The sequence below is a fragment of the Dama dama genome, chromosome 14, assembly GCF_033118175.1.
Source record: "Dama dama isolate Ldn47 chromosome 14, ASM3311817v1, whole genome shotgun sequence".
NCBI lineage: Eukaryota > Metazoa > Chordata > Mammalia > Artiodactyla > Cervidae > Dama > Dama dama.
The window spans coordinates 20,550,481-20,569,433 of record NC_083694.1 but is presented as its reverse complement, the minus strand read 5'-3'; the positions used below and the strand labels follow the sequence as shown (position 1 = coordinate 20,569,433).

At 39.1% G+C, this 18,953-nt stretch overlaps 1 protein-coding gene and 1 long non-coding RNA gene across 2 annotated transcripts in view; one reads left to right on the top strand and one right to left on the bottom strand.

Moving 5' to 3' along the window:
* The window catches only part of LYPLAL1 (lysophospholipase like 1), a 34,373-nt gene extending 32,477 nt beyond the window's left edge, over positions 1 to 1,896 (bottom strand). Inside the window, exon 1 of the mRNA XM_061160052.1 lies at positions 1,775 to 1,896. Coding sequence (XP_061016035.1) covers positions 1,775 to 1,868 — 94 coding nt within the window. The 5' untranslated portion in view covers positions 1,869 to 1,896. The remainder of the gene's footprint in view (positions 1 to 1,774) is intronic.
* Positions 1,897 to 2,148: 252 nt separating this feature from the next.
* Positions 2,149 to 18,953, top strand: part of LOC133069577 (uncharacterized) — a 161,268-nt gene continuing 144,463 nt past the window's right edge. Inside the window, exons 1-2 of the long non-coding RNA XR_009695903.1 lie at positions 2,149 to 2,198; positions 3,149 to 3,239. This is a non-coding gene — a long non-coding RNA (uncharacterized LOC133069577). The remainder of the gene's footprint in view (positions 2,199 to 3,148; positions 3,240 to 18,953) is intronic.

Here is an 18,953-nt window from a genome sequence, read left to right as displayed (position 1 = left end):
GCCAGCACCTGATTCTAAGAGTATAGAAGTTGTTAAAACTGGTTTGCCACATTTGTATCAATCAGAAGTCAAGCATATACTATAACACAACCACATATATCATTGTCTAGTGTAAAATCATATTCCCAGTAAGTTGGAGCACAAAATACATAGGAATTACATTATACTTGCATAAGTGGCAGGATTCTGTGCATAAAGTCTTTGTTTAAAGTACAAAGGGGAAAAAAAAAATGCAGGTACAAGTCTGGGTTTCAGATACACACAGTCACAAATTTTAAAATGTCAGTAATTTGAAACTGAAAGGAGTAAGGATAGTAACTTTAAGCACAGTGGTCCAGGCAAAAAGAAAGAAAAGTCCCAGAGTGTTTCCTAAAGATATTGTGGAATAATTTATTAAAAGAACTAGCACTGGGGAATTTCTGGGTGTTTATTTCTAGCTGCTGTTTGCAGCCCCAAATAGTATTAGTATTAGTCTCTGAGTTATAAGCATTGCTGTCATCTTAGGCCTCTCATCTTCTAAGTATATTTCATCAGCCAAGTATTTCCCTTTAAATATCTTTGGCCCTTTTTTCTCTATTTCCAAAATGATAAACACTAGATCACAATTTTTTCACTTCACCTCTCCAGAGCACTGATTTTGGAGTCAGAGATCTGGGTTCAAATTCCAATTCTACCACCACTGATTGCAATAGCCAAGTGACCTTGGACAAACTATTCAATCTACCAAGACTCATTTTTAAAATAAGAGTATTTCCAGGTTTCCACCCTGTACCTTTGCAATCCCCTCCACCATCCAATCACTGTCCTCTTTAAGCTTACACAAGTCTTGGCTCAAAGACCACTTCCTCTGTCAAACCTAACAAGCTCTTCATCTTCCAAAAGCGTTGATAACGCCTAACCATTTTTTCCCCCCTCTTAAAATTCATTTGGCAGTAAATCATGCCATCGTGGGCTCTCCACTGCTGAGTAAAACTAAACGAACTGCTTTTACCTTTCGGTGGGCCCCCTAAGGACACAGGCTGCGTTTCATTTCTTTAAAAAAACATTTCCCAAGAATTTAACCCAGGTCGCACTAGGGATGCAAAAATTCAAACAAGAGTTTGAATCTCTTGAGAAAGAGAAAGAAGGGAAGCGGGGGAGACAGGAGTAACTACAGGTGAGTGTAAGAAACGCTATACAGAATTGAGTACCCTTATGAAAGGCAGGCAATGGAAGAACCTGCCTCTGGGGCTCCGCTTTATTTTGGGGGCTGAATGACAAGAGGGGCAAAGAGGAGAAAGAAGGGGAAGAAAAAATGGGGGGGGGGGGGGCACTTTAGCCCTGGCACAGTGCCTCACAGAAAGGAGTAATAATCCACTGCGGCTAAAACTCAAATCACTAGTAACTGACTCTGAAAAGTACTACATAATGTATCTGTCTCTAGGAGAAAATGTATCTAACTTGCTCTGTTTAAACTTGGGGGAAGGGATGGGGCGGGGGGTGGCAGGGAAGGATGTGTGCGGCCAAGGGCTGCAATGGAGAATGTGAACAGAGGGCTGACCAAGTGACGGGGCACAAAGGCCAGAAGCGAGGACCGCGGGGCAGTGGCCGCAAGACAAGAAAAAAGAAGACAAGGGGATACTGCTGTGGACAGGTTACCAGCTCCCGTGTCCACATCCGCGAGGGTTAGCAAGGAGGCAAGGTCACCCGTGCCTCCACGAGGGCAACACCGGGGGAACCGGAGAGGGGGGCGTCTCCCATGCTGCAGTAACCTGGACGGAAAACTGTAATCCACCTGAGCCATGCAGGAAGATCAGCGAGGCGCTGTGCCTCCCAGCCGGCGAAACCATGCAGCGCTGCAGGCGAGCTGAGCCCGACGTGGCGGCCATGACTGCGGCCTGGACCCGCTGCGCGGGCCCCGCCCCTACGCCGTCCTGCGGGCCCGCGCACGTAGGCGCGCACGGGGCGCGCCTGGAGACGCGCTTGCGCAGCGGGGTTGCGCAGCCCGGCCTCTGAGCGAAGTCTGAGGCCGGTTAGGCTGTACTGAGGGTTTGGGTTTGCTGGGTCTGGTGTCATACAGGTGACCCCTTTGGTAAGGTTAATGGATCTACTTATTTGCTGTAGGATTTTCAACTGCAGTCCTAAAACTCAAGATTGCTTTTTCATTTGGAGACATATAGGTGTTATGATTTACCACTGGGCCACTTGGGAAGCCCTATGTGAGTATCTGAAATAGGCAGATTCATCAAGAGAGAGTAGTGGTTACCAAGGGCTCAGGGGAGCAGGGGATGAGAAGATATTGTTCAGTGGGTACAGAGCTTTTGTTTGGAATGATGAAAATTTTCTAGAAATAGTGGTGATGATTATACTACATGGTGAATGTATTGTATTTCATGCCACTGAAACTTATCACTTATAAATGGTAAATATTTTGCTGTGTAGATTTTATCACAGTTTTTAAAATACAAAAAAAAGAAAAAAAAATAGCTTAAAAGTTTTCTATATCAAGCCCTAACAGTAGAGATCTTTTAATACTGATGGCTTCAGCCCCAGAAGGGGATTCCCAGGAGGTGCCAGGGATAAGGAATCTGCCTGCAATGCAGGAGACTCAAGAGACGTGAGTTCAATCCCTGGGGTGGGAAGATCCCCTGAAGTAGGAAATGGCAACCCACTCCAGTATTCTTGCCTGGGATATCCCATGGACAGAGGATCCTGGCGGGCTATGGTCCAGGACGCACACAGTCAAACATGATTGAGCAGGCTTGCATGCAGCCCCGGCAGGTGGCTCCTGCCTCCTGTAAAACTCAACAAGAATCTGCAGAACTTTTAAGTGCCCTTAAACACTAGCCTTCCATTCATTGTAGACTGCACCATATTTAAGCACTTGCCACTTTTATTTGCTCATGGTAATTTTGTTACTCCCAATTGACTAAACTGCTTATCTTCATGGATCAGATGCCAAGATAAGCTCTATGCTATCACAGTGTTATACCAATGCTGTCCACGGGAATGGCCCTAAATGCCATTAGTTAAGCAGATCAAAAAAAGCTGAGTCATTTCTCAAGTCTCTAGACCTTCAGCAGAGAACACTGAGAACAAAGTAATTGAGGATAGGCTGGGATGGACAGAGCTCTGATAGCCAATTCTCACAAACTGCTTCTGTCTCTAGAACCGCCCTCCCCACTTGAATTCTGAATAACTTTCAAGAGCCAGGTGAGAAGAGGGTGGTGCTATAGGAGAGACCACTGGATATATGCCAGGTAAGGCTTTGACTACTCTTAGAACTCCATTTACTGCCTGAAAAATTTTGCTGTGCCCTACCCCCTGTGTTTGAAATGACAAGAAAAATCAGAAGCATAATTATGATGATTATTGTTGCTAATAATAGTGATAAACTCCTGAAATTCATTGGGACTTACTAAGTGTGAAGCACTGTCATAAGTAATAATTCCTGTGAAACTGAGACAAGCTGGAACCTGGGCCCTGGGACCCTTTGCTGCAGTGCTTGCACCTGGATAGATGTCTCCTCCAGCAGCAAAATATTAATACAAAGAAACTATAAGGGGCTAAAAATAACTGTGTGCATGTGCAGTTGGAAAATTATGGAGAACAAGATACAGAAAGACCAACTGCCACTTATGAAGGAGCTAAAGCAGGGGGCTGCACATGCTTCCTGCACATAGCACCATCAAAGGAGTAGGCAAACCAGTTAAGCCACTCTTCCAGCCCAACATCTGGGCACACCCCTACCCTCTCCATATATAAAGAGCTAGTTCATTACCACCACCCTCCCCCCCAACCTCCCCCCACCCCCACCACCCAGCCTCCATGAGCAGGGGAGCAGGGAAACCTGTTGCTTGTTCTTCCTCCCCTCTGCTGCAGCAGGGACTCCAATAAAGCCTTGTCTGAATTTTTTGTCCAGCCTCTTATCAATTCCTATTGATTAAGGTGGCCATAAAACCTGATCGGTAACAAAGCTGCATACTATTACTCGCTGTTTTGGCCAGTGAAGCTCAAAGAGCTGAAGAACTTGGCTCAAGGCCATACTGCTAGTCATTTGTAGAGCCTGGATTCATATATTGGTTCTATCTGACTCCAAAGTCCAGGACCTTAACTGTTACATACATTTTATACATGAGTTCACAAAAATTAGTGTATGTTCCAACTATTTTATTTTAGGGAGAAAAAAAAAAAAAAGAAAACTGCTTATGGGATTTAAACTGTAGCTCTTCAGAGTCTTATCGATTAGGAGTTCCTGTGTTTCTTCAGATATCCCCAAGTCTCCTGGTTTTAATTCCTGATTTGCTCCTACACCTTGAATAAGCACCAGTTCACCTTGAAGGAACATTAGTTTAAGCAGGTACCTGAATGCTGGGATTCTGAGTTTCACCTAAAATTTGAGCCTTCCCAGATTTAGGATCATTTTTGGAATAAGCCAGATTTTTCCAAACCTAATCAAAATACCCCTTTGTTTCCAGTGATTTCAATGCTTAGCTATTGTCGCTATTCCTTTCATCTTTATTTATAGAACAAACAGAAGGTTTTAGATTACTGTATTTAGAAATGCCATCTGGTAGGCAACTATTGAAAAAAATGTTTTGTTCCTTTCATGTAACTTTGTTTTGTAACTTTCATGGTCTTTTAATCCATTACTTTGAAATGTAATTAAGTTTCAGGATGGTTGTTTGCTTCTTTTTATGGTGGATCTTTTGCCCTTTTGAACTTGGGGGAAGAGTTATCCTTGGAAGATTTTTGCTCATACACTCTTTTACTCTTTGTGTATCTCTTCTTTTTGTTGTTGTTGTTGTTACTCCTTTCCTTTCAGCTAATCTATATGTCTTTTACTGATGCACTGCCTTTTGGTAACTTCATTGTTTAAACTCAGAACAACAGGTAAATAAAAGCAAAAACAAAATAAAAACGAAGAACCAATAACCAGCCCTCCCTTTTTACAGTGTTTTAAGCCCCATTTGGATCTAAAAATACAAATGGTAGTGTTGGTATTTAGTTTGCTGCTATATATTTAGAAATCCTTAAGGACACGTTTATTAGTTTTTTAAAAAAGCTTGAAAGATTAGCCATTTAGAGTGGTATATTTGGTACTTTCAAATGATCACAGTTAAATGGGATCACTTTAGTCATGAAGACAAGACAGTTTTTATATTTTCTTTTGTCATTCTAGAGCATCAAATCTTACCCTCTCCATTGGTTGGTTTTTATCGGTTGCATTATTCCAATGGACAGAGGAAAATACACACACACACACATTTATAAATGATACATAGTGGACAGAATGTCTCAGCATTAGGTAACTTTGTAAATTTTGCAAGTTAGCAAAGTAAATTCCTTTATACTTTCTCCTTACATTTTATGAAAGAAAAACTAGAAAACACTTAAAGGCCCTGAATTTTTATTAAACAATAAAACTGAACTTTTTAGAAATGAATGGCTGTATGAGATTATAAACTTTAGTATGGTCATTTTCTCAATTCTAGGGACCTTACATTTTTTTCAGTTCAGTGCTTCTGTATAAAGATGTGAAGAGTCCCCCTCCTTTAGCCCACTATTCCTACTAGATATACATGGCATACACACATGGGGTCTTTGCAGACCAGGAGGTCACCTGGGGCGTTGTGTGCTAGGCTGAGGCAGCATGGTGGGGATGATACATGACTTACTCAAATGCGGACTGAATACAGTCCTGGAACATGGGCACTTATCGCTCCTGCTGTATTTTTAACAGTCAGAGTGATTCACATCAAAGCAGTGTACAGGCCTTGGGTGAGGACAGTGCAAGTTTCTGCCTCAAACACAGGCTGGGTGTCAGTATATGTGACTGGACACTGGAACAATGTTCTCTGCATCATCATATGACTCTTCTTTAGGAAAGGGATCATCTCCCTTTTGACCACTTTCCATGATGAGTTCCCATATTCCTAAGCTACTTTCTGGAGACACCTCCTAGTCAGCTTTCTCTAAGTCCTTATAATCCTCTTGGGAGTCCCTCTATTGATCTTCGTAATGTCTGTGGACTCTCCCATCCATTCTTTACTCTTGCATGACAGATCTTGATGGCTCTTAAATATCAGAGCAAGAGTTATTAGCAATGTCTAACCAGATCCCACTCCCTTGAGGGCACGGAAGGCTCAGTCTTCAGACTGTCCCATGGGCTGCGGGGAAGATGATGCTTGCCTTACATGTATAGTTTTTGAAAAAAAAAGGAAAGTAAAAAGAGCAATTCCCTATTAATACAGTCTGAATGTTTATGTCCTGCCACATCCATTTAAGAACAGATGAAATATAAATGTAATCATAATAGCATGCAATGAGCAGAGTATTGAAGTGATATTCCAACTTCAGGAGTAACAAGCTGTGTAACATTATACAGGCCATTTAGTCTCTTTGGACCAGTTTTTCCAACTGTGAAATCAAGGAGTAGGGCTTGGTAAACTCTCAAGTTCTGTGATTCTACGATCATGAAAGAATTTAAATTTATGACACATACCACTTTTATAAATATATTTAATTATGATTTTAATATTATGGCTCAAAACTATTATACTGCACAAACTTTTGTTTAGTAGTATTAGAAATATCAGCAAATATAATTTTCCTTCTTCCTTGGGTGGCTGATATTAGTACCTTTAGTCTCTAGTTTCTTCCTGATGGTTTCTAAAAACCAGGGAAAAGAGAGTTTAAAAGATCTTTTAAAAAAACAATCAGATCATACGAATCCATCTTTGCAATTTATAAAGTAACTGCAATTTATTCTGAAGTGAACTACTTTCTAGTTATCTATCTATCCCTATCATTGATCAATGGAAAATATTTATGTAAAGGTATGACAATGGATTTTCTATTGTCATATCTATATTTTATTAGAATATACTGAAACTGTAAAATCCTCTTCAATTCATATTGTAAAGGCAAATACCATTCCTTTGTCTAATTATATTTTCAGAGAGTTTTTTTAAACAAAATTCTGGCAAAATGTAAGCCTTTAAGGGAAAAATTTTCTTTGTATAGGTTAAAAATGGATACAAGTAAATATATTAAAAATAACTGAAAGCAGGGTCTTGAAGAGATGTTTGTACTCCTCTGTTTATAGTAGTACTATTCAAAATGGTCAAGAGGTGGAAGTAGCCCAAATGTCTATCTAGAGATGAGTGAAGACAAAGTAACATATGTAATACAATGGAATATTATTCAGCCTTAAAAAGGAAAGAAATCCTGTTACATGCTACAACATGAGAGAACCTTGGGGACATTACGATGAGTGAAATAAGCCAGTTACAAGGGGACACATACTCTATGATTTCACATAGAGTGGTCAAATTCATAGAAACAGAAATTAGAATGCTGGTTCCCAGGGGCCAGGGCAAGTGAGAAAAGAAGCGTTGCTGTTTAATGTGTATGTGCTGTGTTGTGCTAAGCCGCCTCAGTCGTGTCCAGCTCTTTGTGACCCCGTGGACAGTAGCCCACCAGGCTTCTCTGACCATGGAATTCTCCAGGCAAAATTACTGGAGTGGGGTGCCATTTCCTTCTCCAGGGGATCTTCCCAACCCAGGGATGGAACCTGCAGTTCTTATGCCTCCTGCATTGGCAGGTAGGTTCTTTACCACTAGCACTACCTGGGAACCCTTAATGTGTATAGAGTTTCACATTTAGAAGATGAGAAAGCTCTGGAGATTTATTTCACAGCAATGTGACTATACTTAGTGCTTCTGAACTGTACACTTAAAAATGGTTAAGATGGTAAATTTTGTTATGTGCTATTGTCCTTATTTAGGTAAATACATGCAAGGGACAAAACAGGAGTTTAAGGCAGTGGTTATTCCAAAAGTTAATTTGGCATTACATAGGTTGGCATTACATAGTACATGAAACATTACATAGTTTCATTTGTGTGCATTTTGTTTCATTTGCCTTCACAGGGCTTAAGAGAATATAAGAATACATGTGAAAAGATAAATTTTTATTAAACAGTGTTGAAGATCTACAAACCCACAGACAATTTCAAACTAATTTAGACTGAATTGTCAGTGTTGTGTGGTAGAAGGTGCCTTTGCTTTGAGGTACAAAACCTAAATTTAAATACTTTTCCTGTCAGCCCTGTTACCTACTAAACTGTAATTTCCTTAGGTGCAAGACCTATTTTACTTGCAAGACCTATTTTACTCATCTTCCTGAGATGCCTAGAATGGAATCCTGAATATTACTTGTTGGAGTTAAATTATACTTTTAATTGAGTTATATCTTGAAGAAAAAGTGTGAAAGAAGGGTAAAACTCTACAACCCAATACAAATATACCTGACGTTGGTCGATGTTGGCAGTAGCCAGGAAGAGCCAGAAATGTGGACAACCAGACAAGGCCAAAGCCAGGATGACAACATTAAGACTGGTTTCCAGCTTCACTTGGAAAGCAGGACTTTTTGAAAATCACAAAATACCTTGTCAAGAAATTGTACAGTGGGAATAAAGCAAACCTAGGATATGAACCTGAGTGAAAAGAAGAACTAGGTTGTAAGGACAAGGAAAAGAATTGAGCCATAATCCAGGAAGGATGGTTGCTTAAAATGTGGCATATGTGATTGGAGCAGGTAGGATGTTGTCTCGTGACAAGGCTGTTGAATTGATGCTCATATTGGAGAGGGGATGGTCATGGTCTCCTTTAAGAGAGATTGTGATTCAGCTTAAGGTTATGGGCCACCTCAAGTGAAAGGGACACACACACCCCAGTGCACTTTGGGGGTTTTCTGAATCCACCAAATGACTCCCTAGAAAAGGGTCGACCTCCGGCGCTCCATGCTCTTCGGTGTTTAATTATGAGATTAATGTTGACAATATCGTAATGTTGATAATACGAGACTATTGTTGTCAACAATTAATGTTGACAGCAAGCAGGGCTTATGAGAAGCCTCTACTTAAATTCTCAGCTAAACCTTAGCACTGTCCTCCTGGCGCTAGCTATCATATCATCCAGCTTAGTTGGTAGGAGAAACATGATTAACTTCTATAGAGATTGTCTCCAGAATTTTTTCATTATATACTCTGTCACTAAAAAGATTTTAGCATATCTCTTATATTTATTTATGTTATATAATGTATTATTTAGTAATTCATTATATGCACATGCAACATAAATAAAAGTAGAAATCTGAAAGCTTGGGATAAAAATAAGATATAAACAAGTTTTAATATCTTCTTTCTGCAGTCTAAAGGACTATCCTGTAAACTCTTGAGATCAAGTTACCCTATTTAGAAAACTCTTTTCTGGAAGATGATACTTGCATATCTGAGCATGGAAGAACAAGGAAATGAGGTCATTTTTATGGGAATGCTTCATTTTAGGAATGCATGATATACACCTCCAAGTCTATATATATCAGACAAATTAAATATGGTATAATTTGTATTCCGATGAGTGTCTATTTCTTTGACCTTTTGGAAGACACACTGGATTTTTTCCATCTTTCTATTCCCAGTGCCTCGATAGTAAAAGATTCCTCACAGTTCTTTCTTTCAAAAGTGCTTTTATATCTAATATAAAGTTTGCTTTTACAAAAGTAGTTTTCAAAACACTCTTCAGGAACACCCTGTATTTATTTTCCTGTATATTCTTGGAGACACCTAGGCTGTTCTACTCTTTTCCTCGTGTTGAACATCAAGAGTTCTCCCGATGTGCTGTGCCCCCTCTGGGCCCCTTTCCCCTTTCCCCTTCTGATCTCTCAGCCAGGGATATCTCTCCCCTCCTTCACTTGCTCATTCATTCTTCAAATCTCAAATCTATCTTCTCTTCCTTTATCCAATCTTTATGGAGCCCAGATGCTCCACCTACCTGCTCCTCTGGTGTACACAGGCCACCACAAACCCCGCATTTGCACATTTGACTATTTACTTTCCTGTCTCCCACTTCCCACTCCCCCACAATGGCCCTAAAACACCAGTGAAAATAAAGATCTTGTCTAGCTTAGTTGCTGTGTGATCACAGGAGACTTTGAAAGCAGGCGAGGAAGGCAAAAGACCTGGTGGAGGGACGATGCAGAAAGGGTGATGCAAACCTTGAGAATGACTTGACTCCCCATTGCTGGCTTTCAAGCTGGAGGCAGCGGACTATAAGCCAAAGAATGCAGGCAGCCTCCAGAATGTGAAAGTAGCTGACAAGAAAATGGGAAACTCAGTCGTACAACCACAGGGAACTGAACTCTGCCCCACAGCCTGAATGAGCTTCACAGCAGGTTTATCCTCAGAACCTTGAGAAAAACTTGATTTTTGAATCATAGAGCAAAGAGCCAGCTGAGCCATGCTATGCCTAGACTTCTGACTTAATAAACGGCTGTAACTTTTAAGGCAAAAAATAAAGAGCTTCCATTTAATGTTGCCACTGTGCTAAAACCTATGCAATGATTCTCTTACTTGAAGGCAGGCTGAAGTTGTGTATTTGTGTGTGTGTGTGTGTGTGTGTGTGGGCATGTGCACATGCACCCACACATGTGGAGATAGAACTGTTGTTTAAGTTTTTCTCCCATTCTCCCCATTAGTTTATATTTACGCAATTATTATAGAATGTGTAATAGACAAAGGACGTTCACAAATATCATTCACTACAGCTGAGTCATTAGGAAAAGCACAAGAGAGAAATAAGCAATCTACTTAATAATTTCCATTTTTAAAAACACTGAACACTAGCTTTTGGAACTTTCACTGGCAAAAAGCACAACTTCTTGCTTCACTTTGCAACAGTGATGGTCTTTGAAACGCTGTTTATCCGGGTAGTTTATTTCTTTCTTCTAACAATTTGTATATTCTTCTTACTAGCATGGAAGTCTAAATGGAAAAACATTAATAATATTTTGTTTATGAACACAAGTGGGTTGACTCTAATAAAAATATTGATTCATGTCTTCCTTCTCTGTGAGAAATGCCACCCATTAAGTTAGCTGGCACTTGCTTCTAATAATAATATAATTTCATGAAAGCCAGAAAAAGTACATACCTTCCACTTGCAAAAGTGTGAATTATTTATTTTTCTTAACAAAAAAATATAAAGCACATCAGTGTTCAACGTTAGCTGAAAACAATTTAGCAGCAAATTTTAACTAGACTATGTAAGACATCAAAAAGGCTTGTCATAACATAGGCTGTAAGAATGTATATCCCTTTCTATAGAGCGCAAACTAAAATTTTAAATCTAAAAAAGTTTAAAAGATAAGGAATAACCAGCTTTCATTGTTAGTTTATTTCCTGTTTTAAAAAAAGAAAGATTCACATATGCTATATAGATTTAAATCTTCCTCTTCTCCATGAAAAGTATCCCATTTATGTAGGTTTTTTATATCATGCAGGTGGAGTTGATAGACAAAAAAGTGTGCTTCATGGTTATGAAAATCATCACATATACTAACAATTCCCATCACTTACCTCTCTAGTCAGAGAACATTTCTGCTCAGTCACATGGTTAACATCTGGAAACCACTTGGGGTAATAGCTACCACCAATTTGTTGCTTATTCAGGGAAAACTTGGTAGAATAGGGCTAGAGAAAGTAAATTCTGTGTTTCCTTCAACACACACACAGACTCAAATCTCATCATTGTCTTTAAGCCATTCCTTAGACCAGAGAAAAGATTGAACTATCAATAAATATATTCCTTGTCTTAAAACAAACTTCCAGAAAACATAATAACATGCTGCAAATGAAATGTCTTGATTATTTCAGTTCACACAGGTCATGATTTTTCATTTCAACCCATGGCCCTGGTCATAAACACAAGGTACATGCAGTTTTTCTTATAAGCTGTGCATTGTGCAAAGCACCAAGTTTCCCTCATCACATCATTCAGGGGCTTGTTTGTTTCTGAGTAAGGAAAAGAAGAAAACGAGGAAGTGTGGTATTAAAACTTCAGCCAGACTCTTTGTACCTAATGGCAGCCATTTCTTACTGCGTCCCACTGATCTCCAAGGCATTTTCAATAGGATCAATTCAAGAAGCCTCTAGGGATTTCATTTCCAAAATTCACATGATCTAAAGAAGAAAGAAAGAAAGAAAAAGACAAATACTGTAAAGAAACAAATATTTTTTCCCCCTTTTCTATCAAGGTCCATGTCACAAGTTAGAAAAGATTTTCCTTTATATTCAAGGGTTATGCTAATCATGCCAATAATTTGAGGATCTGAACCTTAAAATGAAGTCCTTTGAAGAAAGAACTTTAATTTGTGGCTATGGCTGTTGTTCTCCAAGGCTGTCATTGTTTATAATTATTTTCTTTCTTAACCTGTGGTTGACTAAATCCAGTCCTCAAAAGATGTCACCACATGCCACATGGCTACAGTCCAGGCTGCTCTGCTCAGCTGTCTTGACTACCTCCTATATTGTTTGAAAAAAATGTTTTGTTTTATCCCTAGGAGGGTTTTTGTCAGGCCTGACTGTTTTGCTGTTGATTGACTTAAGCTCACTTAAACCTTTTGGTTTTTTTGTGCCTAGTCCAGTGAAGTTGTATTGTGATGGCCATCATTTGAACTCAAGTAGAGGAAAAAAATCTCATACTAAGTGATACAAAGTCTCATACTAAGTGATACAAAATCTCATTAGTTTAAAACTCTTTGGTATTCACCACTTCTCAAAATGAAGTCAGAGTCTTTTAAATGTATATATGTACATACATATATATATATACACACACACTTCAATCTCTTCATATATATAAAATCTACTCTTCCAAAGTTTAGCTAAGTTAGGTGGTGGTGGTTTAGTCGCTACGTTTTGTCTGACTCTTGTGACCCCATGGAGTGTAGCCTGCCAGGCTTCACTGTCCTTGAGATTTTCTAGGCAAAAATACTTGGTGGGTTGCCATTTCCTTCTCCAGGGGATCTTCCCAACCCAGGGATTGAACCAACATCTCCTGGACTGTAGGCAGATTCTTTACGGCTGAGCCACCAGGGAATACAAAATGTCAATAGCACTGGTAGGTTACGAGCTATATTCTGAGCACTAAAACAAAGATAATTGACAAGTCTATATTCTTAAAGAACTTATGGCTCCTCTCTGTAGCTTGGAATATAAAACAGGGTGATGAGAAAAAAATACATTTCAATACCACCCACTTAATAGTTAGAACCTACTACAATTATAGGGGACTGGAATACAAAAATAGGAAGTCAAGAAATACCTGGAGTAACAGGCAAATAAGGCCTTGGAGTACGGAATGAAGCAGGGCAAAGACTAATAGAGTTTTGCCAAGAGAACACACTGGTCATAGCAAACACACTGTTCCAACAACACAAAAGAAGACTCTACACATGGACATCACCAGATGGTCAACACCGAAATCAGATTGATTATATTCTTTGCAGCCAAAGATGGAGAAGCTCTATACAGTCAGCAAAAACAAGACTGGAAGCTGACTGTGGCTCAGATCATGAACTCCTTATTGCCAAATTCAGACTTAAAGTGAAGGAAGTGGGGAAACCCACTAGACCAGTCAGGTATAACCTATATCAAATCCCTTATGATTATACAGTGGAAGTGAGAAATAGATTTAAGGGACTAGAGCTGATAGACAGAGAGCCTGATGAACTGTGGACGGAGGTTTGTGACATTGTACAGGAGACAGGGATCAAGACCATCCCCAAGAAAAAGAAATGCAAAAAGGCAAAATGGTTGTCTGAGGAGGCCTTACAAATAGCTGTGAAAAGAAGAGGAGTGAAAAGCAAAGGAGAAAAGGAAAGATATACCCATTTGAATGCAGAGTTCCAAAGAATAGCTAGGAGAGATAAGAAAGCCTTCCTCAGTGATCAATGTAAAGAAATAGAGGAAAACAATAGAATAGGAAAGACTAGAGATCTCTTCAAGAAAATTATGAGGTGGATGAAAGTGGAGCCCATCATACAGAGTGGAGTAAGCCAAAAAGAAAAACACCAGTACAGTATACTAACACATATGTATGGAATTTAGAAAGGTGGTAACGATAACCCTATATGCAAGACAGAAAAAGAGACACAGATATATAGAACAGACTTTTGGATTCTATGGGAGAAGGCGAGGGTGGGATGATCTGAGAGAACAGCATCGAAACATGTATATTATCTAGTGTGAAACAAATCACCAGTCCAGGTTGGATGCATGAGACAAGTGCTCGGGGCTGGTGCACTGGGATGACCCAGAGGGATGGGATGGGGAGGAAGGTGGGAGGGGGGCTCAGGATGGGGAATACATGTAAATCTGTGGCTGATTCATGTCAATTATGGCAAAAACCACTACAATATTGTAAAGTAATTAGCCTCCAACTAATAAAAATAATTGGGAAAAAAAGAAAATTAGGGATACCAAGGGAACATTTCATGCAAAGATGGGCTCAATAAAGGACAGAAATGGTATGGACCTAACAGAAGCAGAAGATATCAAGAAGAGGTGGCAAGAATACACAGAAGAACTATACAAAAAAGATCTTCATGACCCAGATAATCACGATGGTATGATCACTCGCCTAGAGCCAGACATCCTGGAATGTGAAGTCGAGTGGGCCTTAGGAAGTATCAATACAAACAAAGCTAGTGGAGGTGATGGAATTCCAGTTGAGCTATTTCAAATCCTAAAAGATGATGCTGTGAAAGTGCTGCACTCAATATGTCAGCAAATTTGGAAAACTCAGCAGTGGCCACAGGACTGGAAAAGGTCAGTTTTCATTTCATTCCCTAAGAAAGGCAATGCCAAAGAATGCTCAAACTACTGCACAATTGCACTTGTCTCACACGCTAGTAAAGCAATGCTCAAAATTCTCCAAGCCAGGCTTCAGCAATATATGAACTTTCAGATGTTCAAGCTGGTTTTAGAAAAGGCAAAGGAACCAGAGATGAAATTGCCAACATCCGCTGGATCATTGAAAAAGCAAGAGAGTTCCAGAAAAATATCTATTTCTGCTTTATTGACTATGCTAAAGTCTTTGACTGTGTGGATCACAATAAACTGTGGAAAATTCTGAAAGAGATGGGCATACCAGACCACCTGACCTGCCTCTTGAGAAACCTATATGCAGGTCAGGAGGCAACAGTTAGAACTGGACATGGAACCATAGACTGGTTCCAAATAGGAAAAGGAGTACGTCAAGGCTGTATATTGTCACCCTGCTTATTTAACTTATATGCAGAGTACATCATGAGAAACACTGGGCTGGATTAAGCACAAGCTGGAATCAAGATTGCCAGGAGAAATATCAATAACCTCAGATATGCAGATGACACCACCCTTATGGCAGAAAGTGAAGAACTAAAGAGCCTCTTGATGAGAGTGAAAGAGGAGGGTGAAAAAGTTGGCTTAAAGCTTAACATTCAGAAAACTAAGATCATGGCATCTGGTCCCATCACTTCATGGCAAATAGATGGGGAAACAGTGGAAACAGTGGCTGACTTTATTTTCTTGAGCTTCAAAATCACTGAAGATGGTGACTGCAGCAATGAAATTAAAAGACGCTTACTCCTTGGAAGGAAAGTATGACCAACCTAGACAGCATATTAAAAAGCAAGGACATTAGTTTGTCAACAAAGGTCCATCTAGTCAAGGCTATGATTTTTCCCCTGGTCATGTATGGATGTGAGAGTTGGACTATAAAGAAAGCTGAGCTCTGAACAATTGATCCTTTTGAACTGTGGTGTGGGAGAAGACTCTTGAGAGTCCCTTGAACTGCAAGGAGATCCAACCAGTCTATCCTAAAGGAAATCAGTCCTGAATATTCATTGGAAGGACTGATGTTAATGTTGAAACTCCAATATTTTGGCCACCTGATGCGAAGAACTGACTTGTTGGAAAAGACCCTGATGCTGGGAAAGATTGAAGGCAGGAGGAGAAGGGGATGACAGAGGATGAGATGGTTGGATGACATCACTGACTCAATGGACATGAGTTTTGATAAACTCCAGGAGTTGGTGATGGACAGGGAGGCCTGGTGTGCTCTGATTCATGGGGTCGCAAAGAGTCGGACACGACTAAGTAACTGAACTGAACTGAAATGAACTGAACTACAGTCACCAAAATCCTTCTTGTTTTTACCATTTCAGTGTATGTGACTATAGACTGAGAAATAACTTGCAGTAGTAACACTGAGATTAATAACAGTTATGGGGAAATGAGTTCATTCCTGGAAATCATCTGCATTTGCAGAATTTGCATTTGTTTGTGAGGAAATACTCCAGTGATGCATTTTATTAAATTATGAAACATAAAAATGATAATATGACTGCACATGTAACTGTAGTCTTTGGTTGTGTCCTATAAAGTATATTCTCAATCTTTGGGGAGTTTGGGAAAGTCGCTTTTCAGTGACTTTTTCATGTAATTCCACAATTTAAAAACTGTAGTCAGAGTTCCCTCACTTTTCCTATTAGTTATTAGTTGGCACATGATTTAGACTGTCTGCTTGGTACTTCCCTAATAGTAGTCATGCTTTTTAGTTTTCTCAATTAGTTTTTATATTTTTGTCTTTATTTGCTACCATAGTATTATCTGATGCTGTATTAGATTATGTATGCATTGACTCCACTGAAGATACTCATTCAACCAAATGAGAGAATATTCAAAATGTACTCTGCTAAATACAGTGGGTGAGTAAAGGATATATCAAACTTTAATCCTACCCTTAGGAGTTTATATTTTATAGGGAGACAAGAGGTGTACATATCTATAATGTAAGGTAAATACTCATAACTTCTTTAAGAAGGTTTCAGATACAGTTTTAACAAGTTTAGAGGAGAGACATTATATTTCTAGCTATGGAGAATCAGGGAAGGTATACATAAAATAGATAACCATAGTTATGTAAACGTAGTTGAGAATTCCCAGCTACTGGACTCCAGCAACATCGAGAAGCCTTAGAAGAGGGTCCTGAGTTGCTCTGCCGCCTCCCTTCAGTGAGGTCCAGTGTACCCTGTGGGGATGGAATGTTCTGTGACTGTGTATGCTCTTGGCTCTGTGCTTGCTTACCTTGTTCTGGCTCTGTGAGGTGGGTTCCTAGCCCCTGCATAAAGGGATTTCTCCTCATGACAAATGTGGGTCATCTTGCAATGGTGTCACTCTTGTGACTTTAGACAGTCTAGTACGTTTATGCACTTGGACATGGTAAGCCTGCACTAGATGTTTGCAGATTGAGGACTGAAGGAATGGCCAATAAATGAGAATGAGTGAATGGCCATCAGATAGGAAACAAACCAACCCAAGGAGATCAGTTGTGTCCTGATTTCAGTATTGAATGTAAGTTACCTAAGAGGACTCAGCCTTCCTTTCTGAATGCCATTATAGGTGTTTGATAAATGTTTCTTGTGTATGGGGTTCCTCAAAAACCTCAATATGTGCATTCATATTATAGCATTTACATTGTTAGGGAAAACTCAGTCTCCTTGTAAAAGGGATAATCCTGTTTCACTATTGGATAAATAGATCATTATTTAGTGTTTCCAACAGCTTTCCTAGAAATGACCCCTTTGGGGTTCAAAAAAGGAACAAAAGTGATTAGATTTTATAAATGTTATGCCACTTCTTATTACATATAGTATTCAATAAAAAGAAAATCCCACAAGACTGTTCTGTTTGTCCCAGGAGTCTAATACCATAAAATTTCATTCTTACAGCATCTACATTTTGCCATTTGTTTGTCAAAAATGGGGTGGAGGTAAAAGTATTCTTTTTGCCAGTTTATGTGATGCCATAAAGCAGCATTTTTCATTTTTCAACACTTATTAGCTCAGCTCCCCAGCTGTGTAGCACCACGCCCTGGTGTGAAATTGAGAGCGAGAACTCTGACAAGTTTATATTGACCTAAATTTATAACTTTTCTTTTAGATGGGGGAAGGGTTGTGTGTGTTTTTTTAAAAGAACATTATAATTGTGTGATTTTTTTATCACAAAACTTCTATTATGTGGAGTAAATAGCTTATGAGAATGAGTTTCAGGATATCATGTTTGACTCCCCTAAACAAATATAAACAGCTATGTAAATAGAGAAAATGTGGAGCAGGAAGTTAGTTACCTAGTTAATGAACTGATTGACCTGTTTAATCTGGGTGTTTTTATATCCTGCAAAATATATATATAGCCTAGTGCCTTGCATGACAAATATGCTAGAAATTGTGAGCCAGTAGAGAAAAATATAAGTTCAAACTCTACTTAAATAGTTGGATTTTACTGTAATTATTCCTATAATCACTTCAAATCTGTATTTTCCTTGTTTTTTGGAGAGAAATTTCAAAAGGAACAACTTTAAATTGATTTCACAGAAGGTTTGGTATGGTCAGCAGAAAATGGGTTAAAACAATTACTGTAGCATGATGTAGCACATTAAAATGAAATGATTGACGACAAGCTAAAAATTTTAAGATAAACAAACTTAATCCTTGGCTTTTTCTTTCCTGCTCTCACACACACCCTCACACGTGACGAACAAGGAGGAGATTCTTAAAGCATTTTTAAGATCCATCTTGAGTGAGACAGTACAAGTAAACTCAGATAAAGCTTTTTATATTTATGTTGTGTGAAAGGCTTAAAAATCAACACAAAATCAAGCTTTCAGTCTTCTATGAAATAATACTTTACACTGAGAGGTAGAGTAGAAGAGCCTTTACAAATCCTATATAAGGCTTGAAAAATATGATCAAATTCTCCCAGCTGTGATTGGTGGTGGCTGAAGTGGGGAGATCCATGTATTAAGACTTGGATAATGCTCAAGCTGGCACTTATAGTGAATAAGAATGTTTATGTGCAGTGAGGGTAAACCAGAAGCAACTTTAATTGGCTTCATAGCTTAGTTTGCACATGTTTAATGCAAAATAACAATAGGAAATCTTCCAAAATAATTTCAAAAATCCAGGGCCTTCTTCCATGTAGTGAGTCCTTTTAATCCTAATTGTAATTTTATTCCAGATGGAAAGCCAGCACACTGGACATTTCAGTTTCAGCAAGTCATTTATAAAAGTGACATTAACTTTTA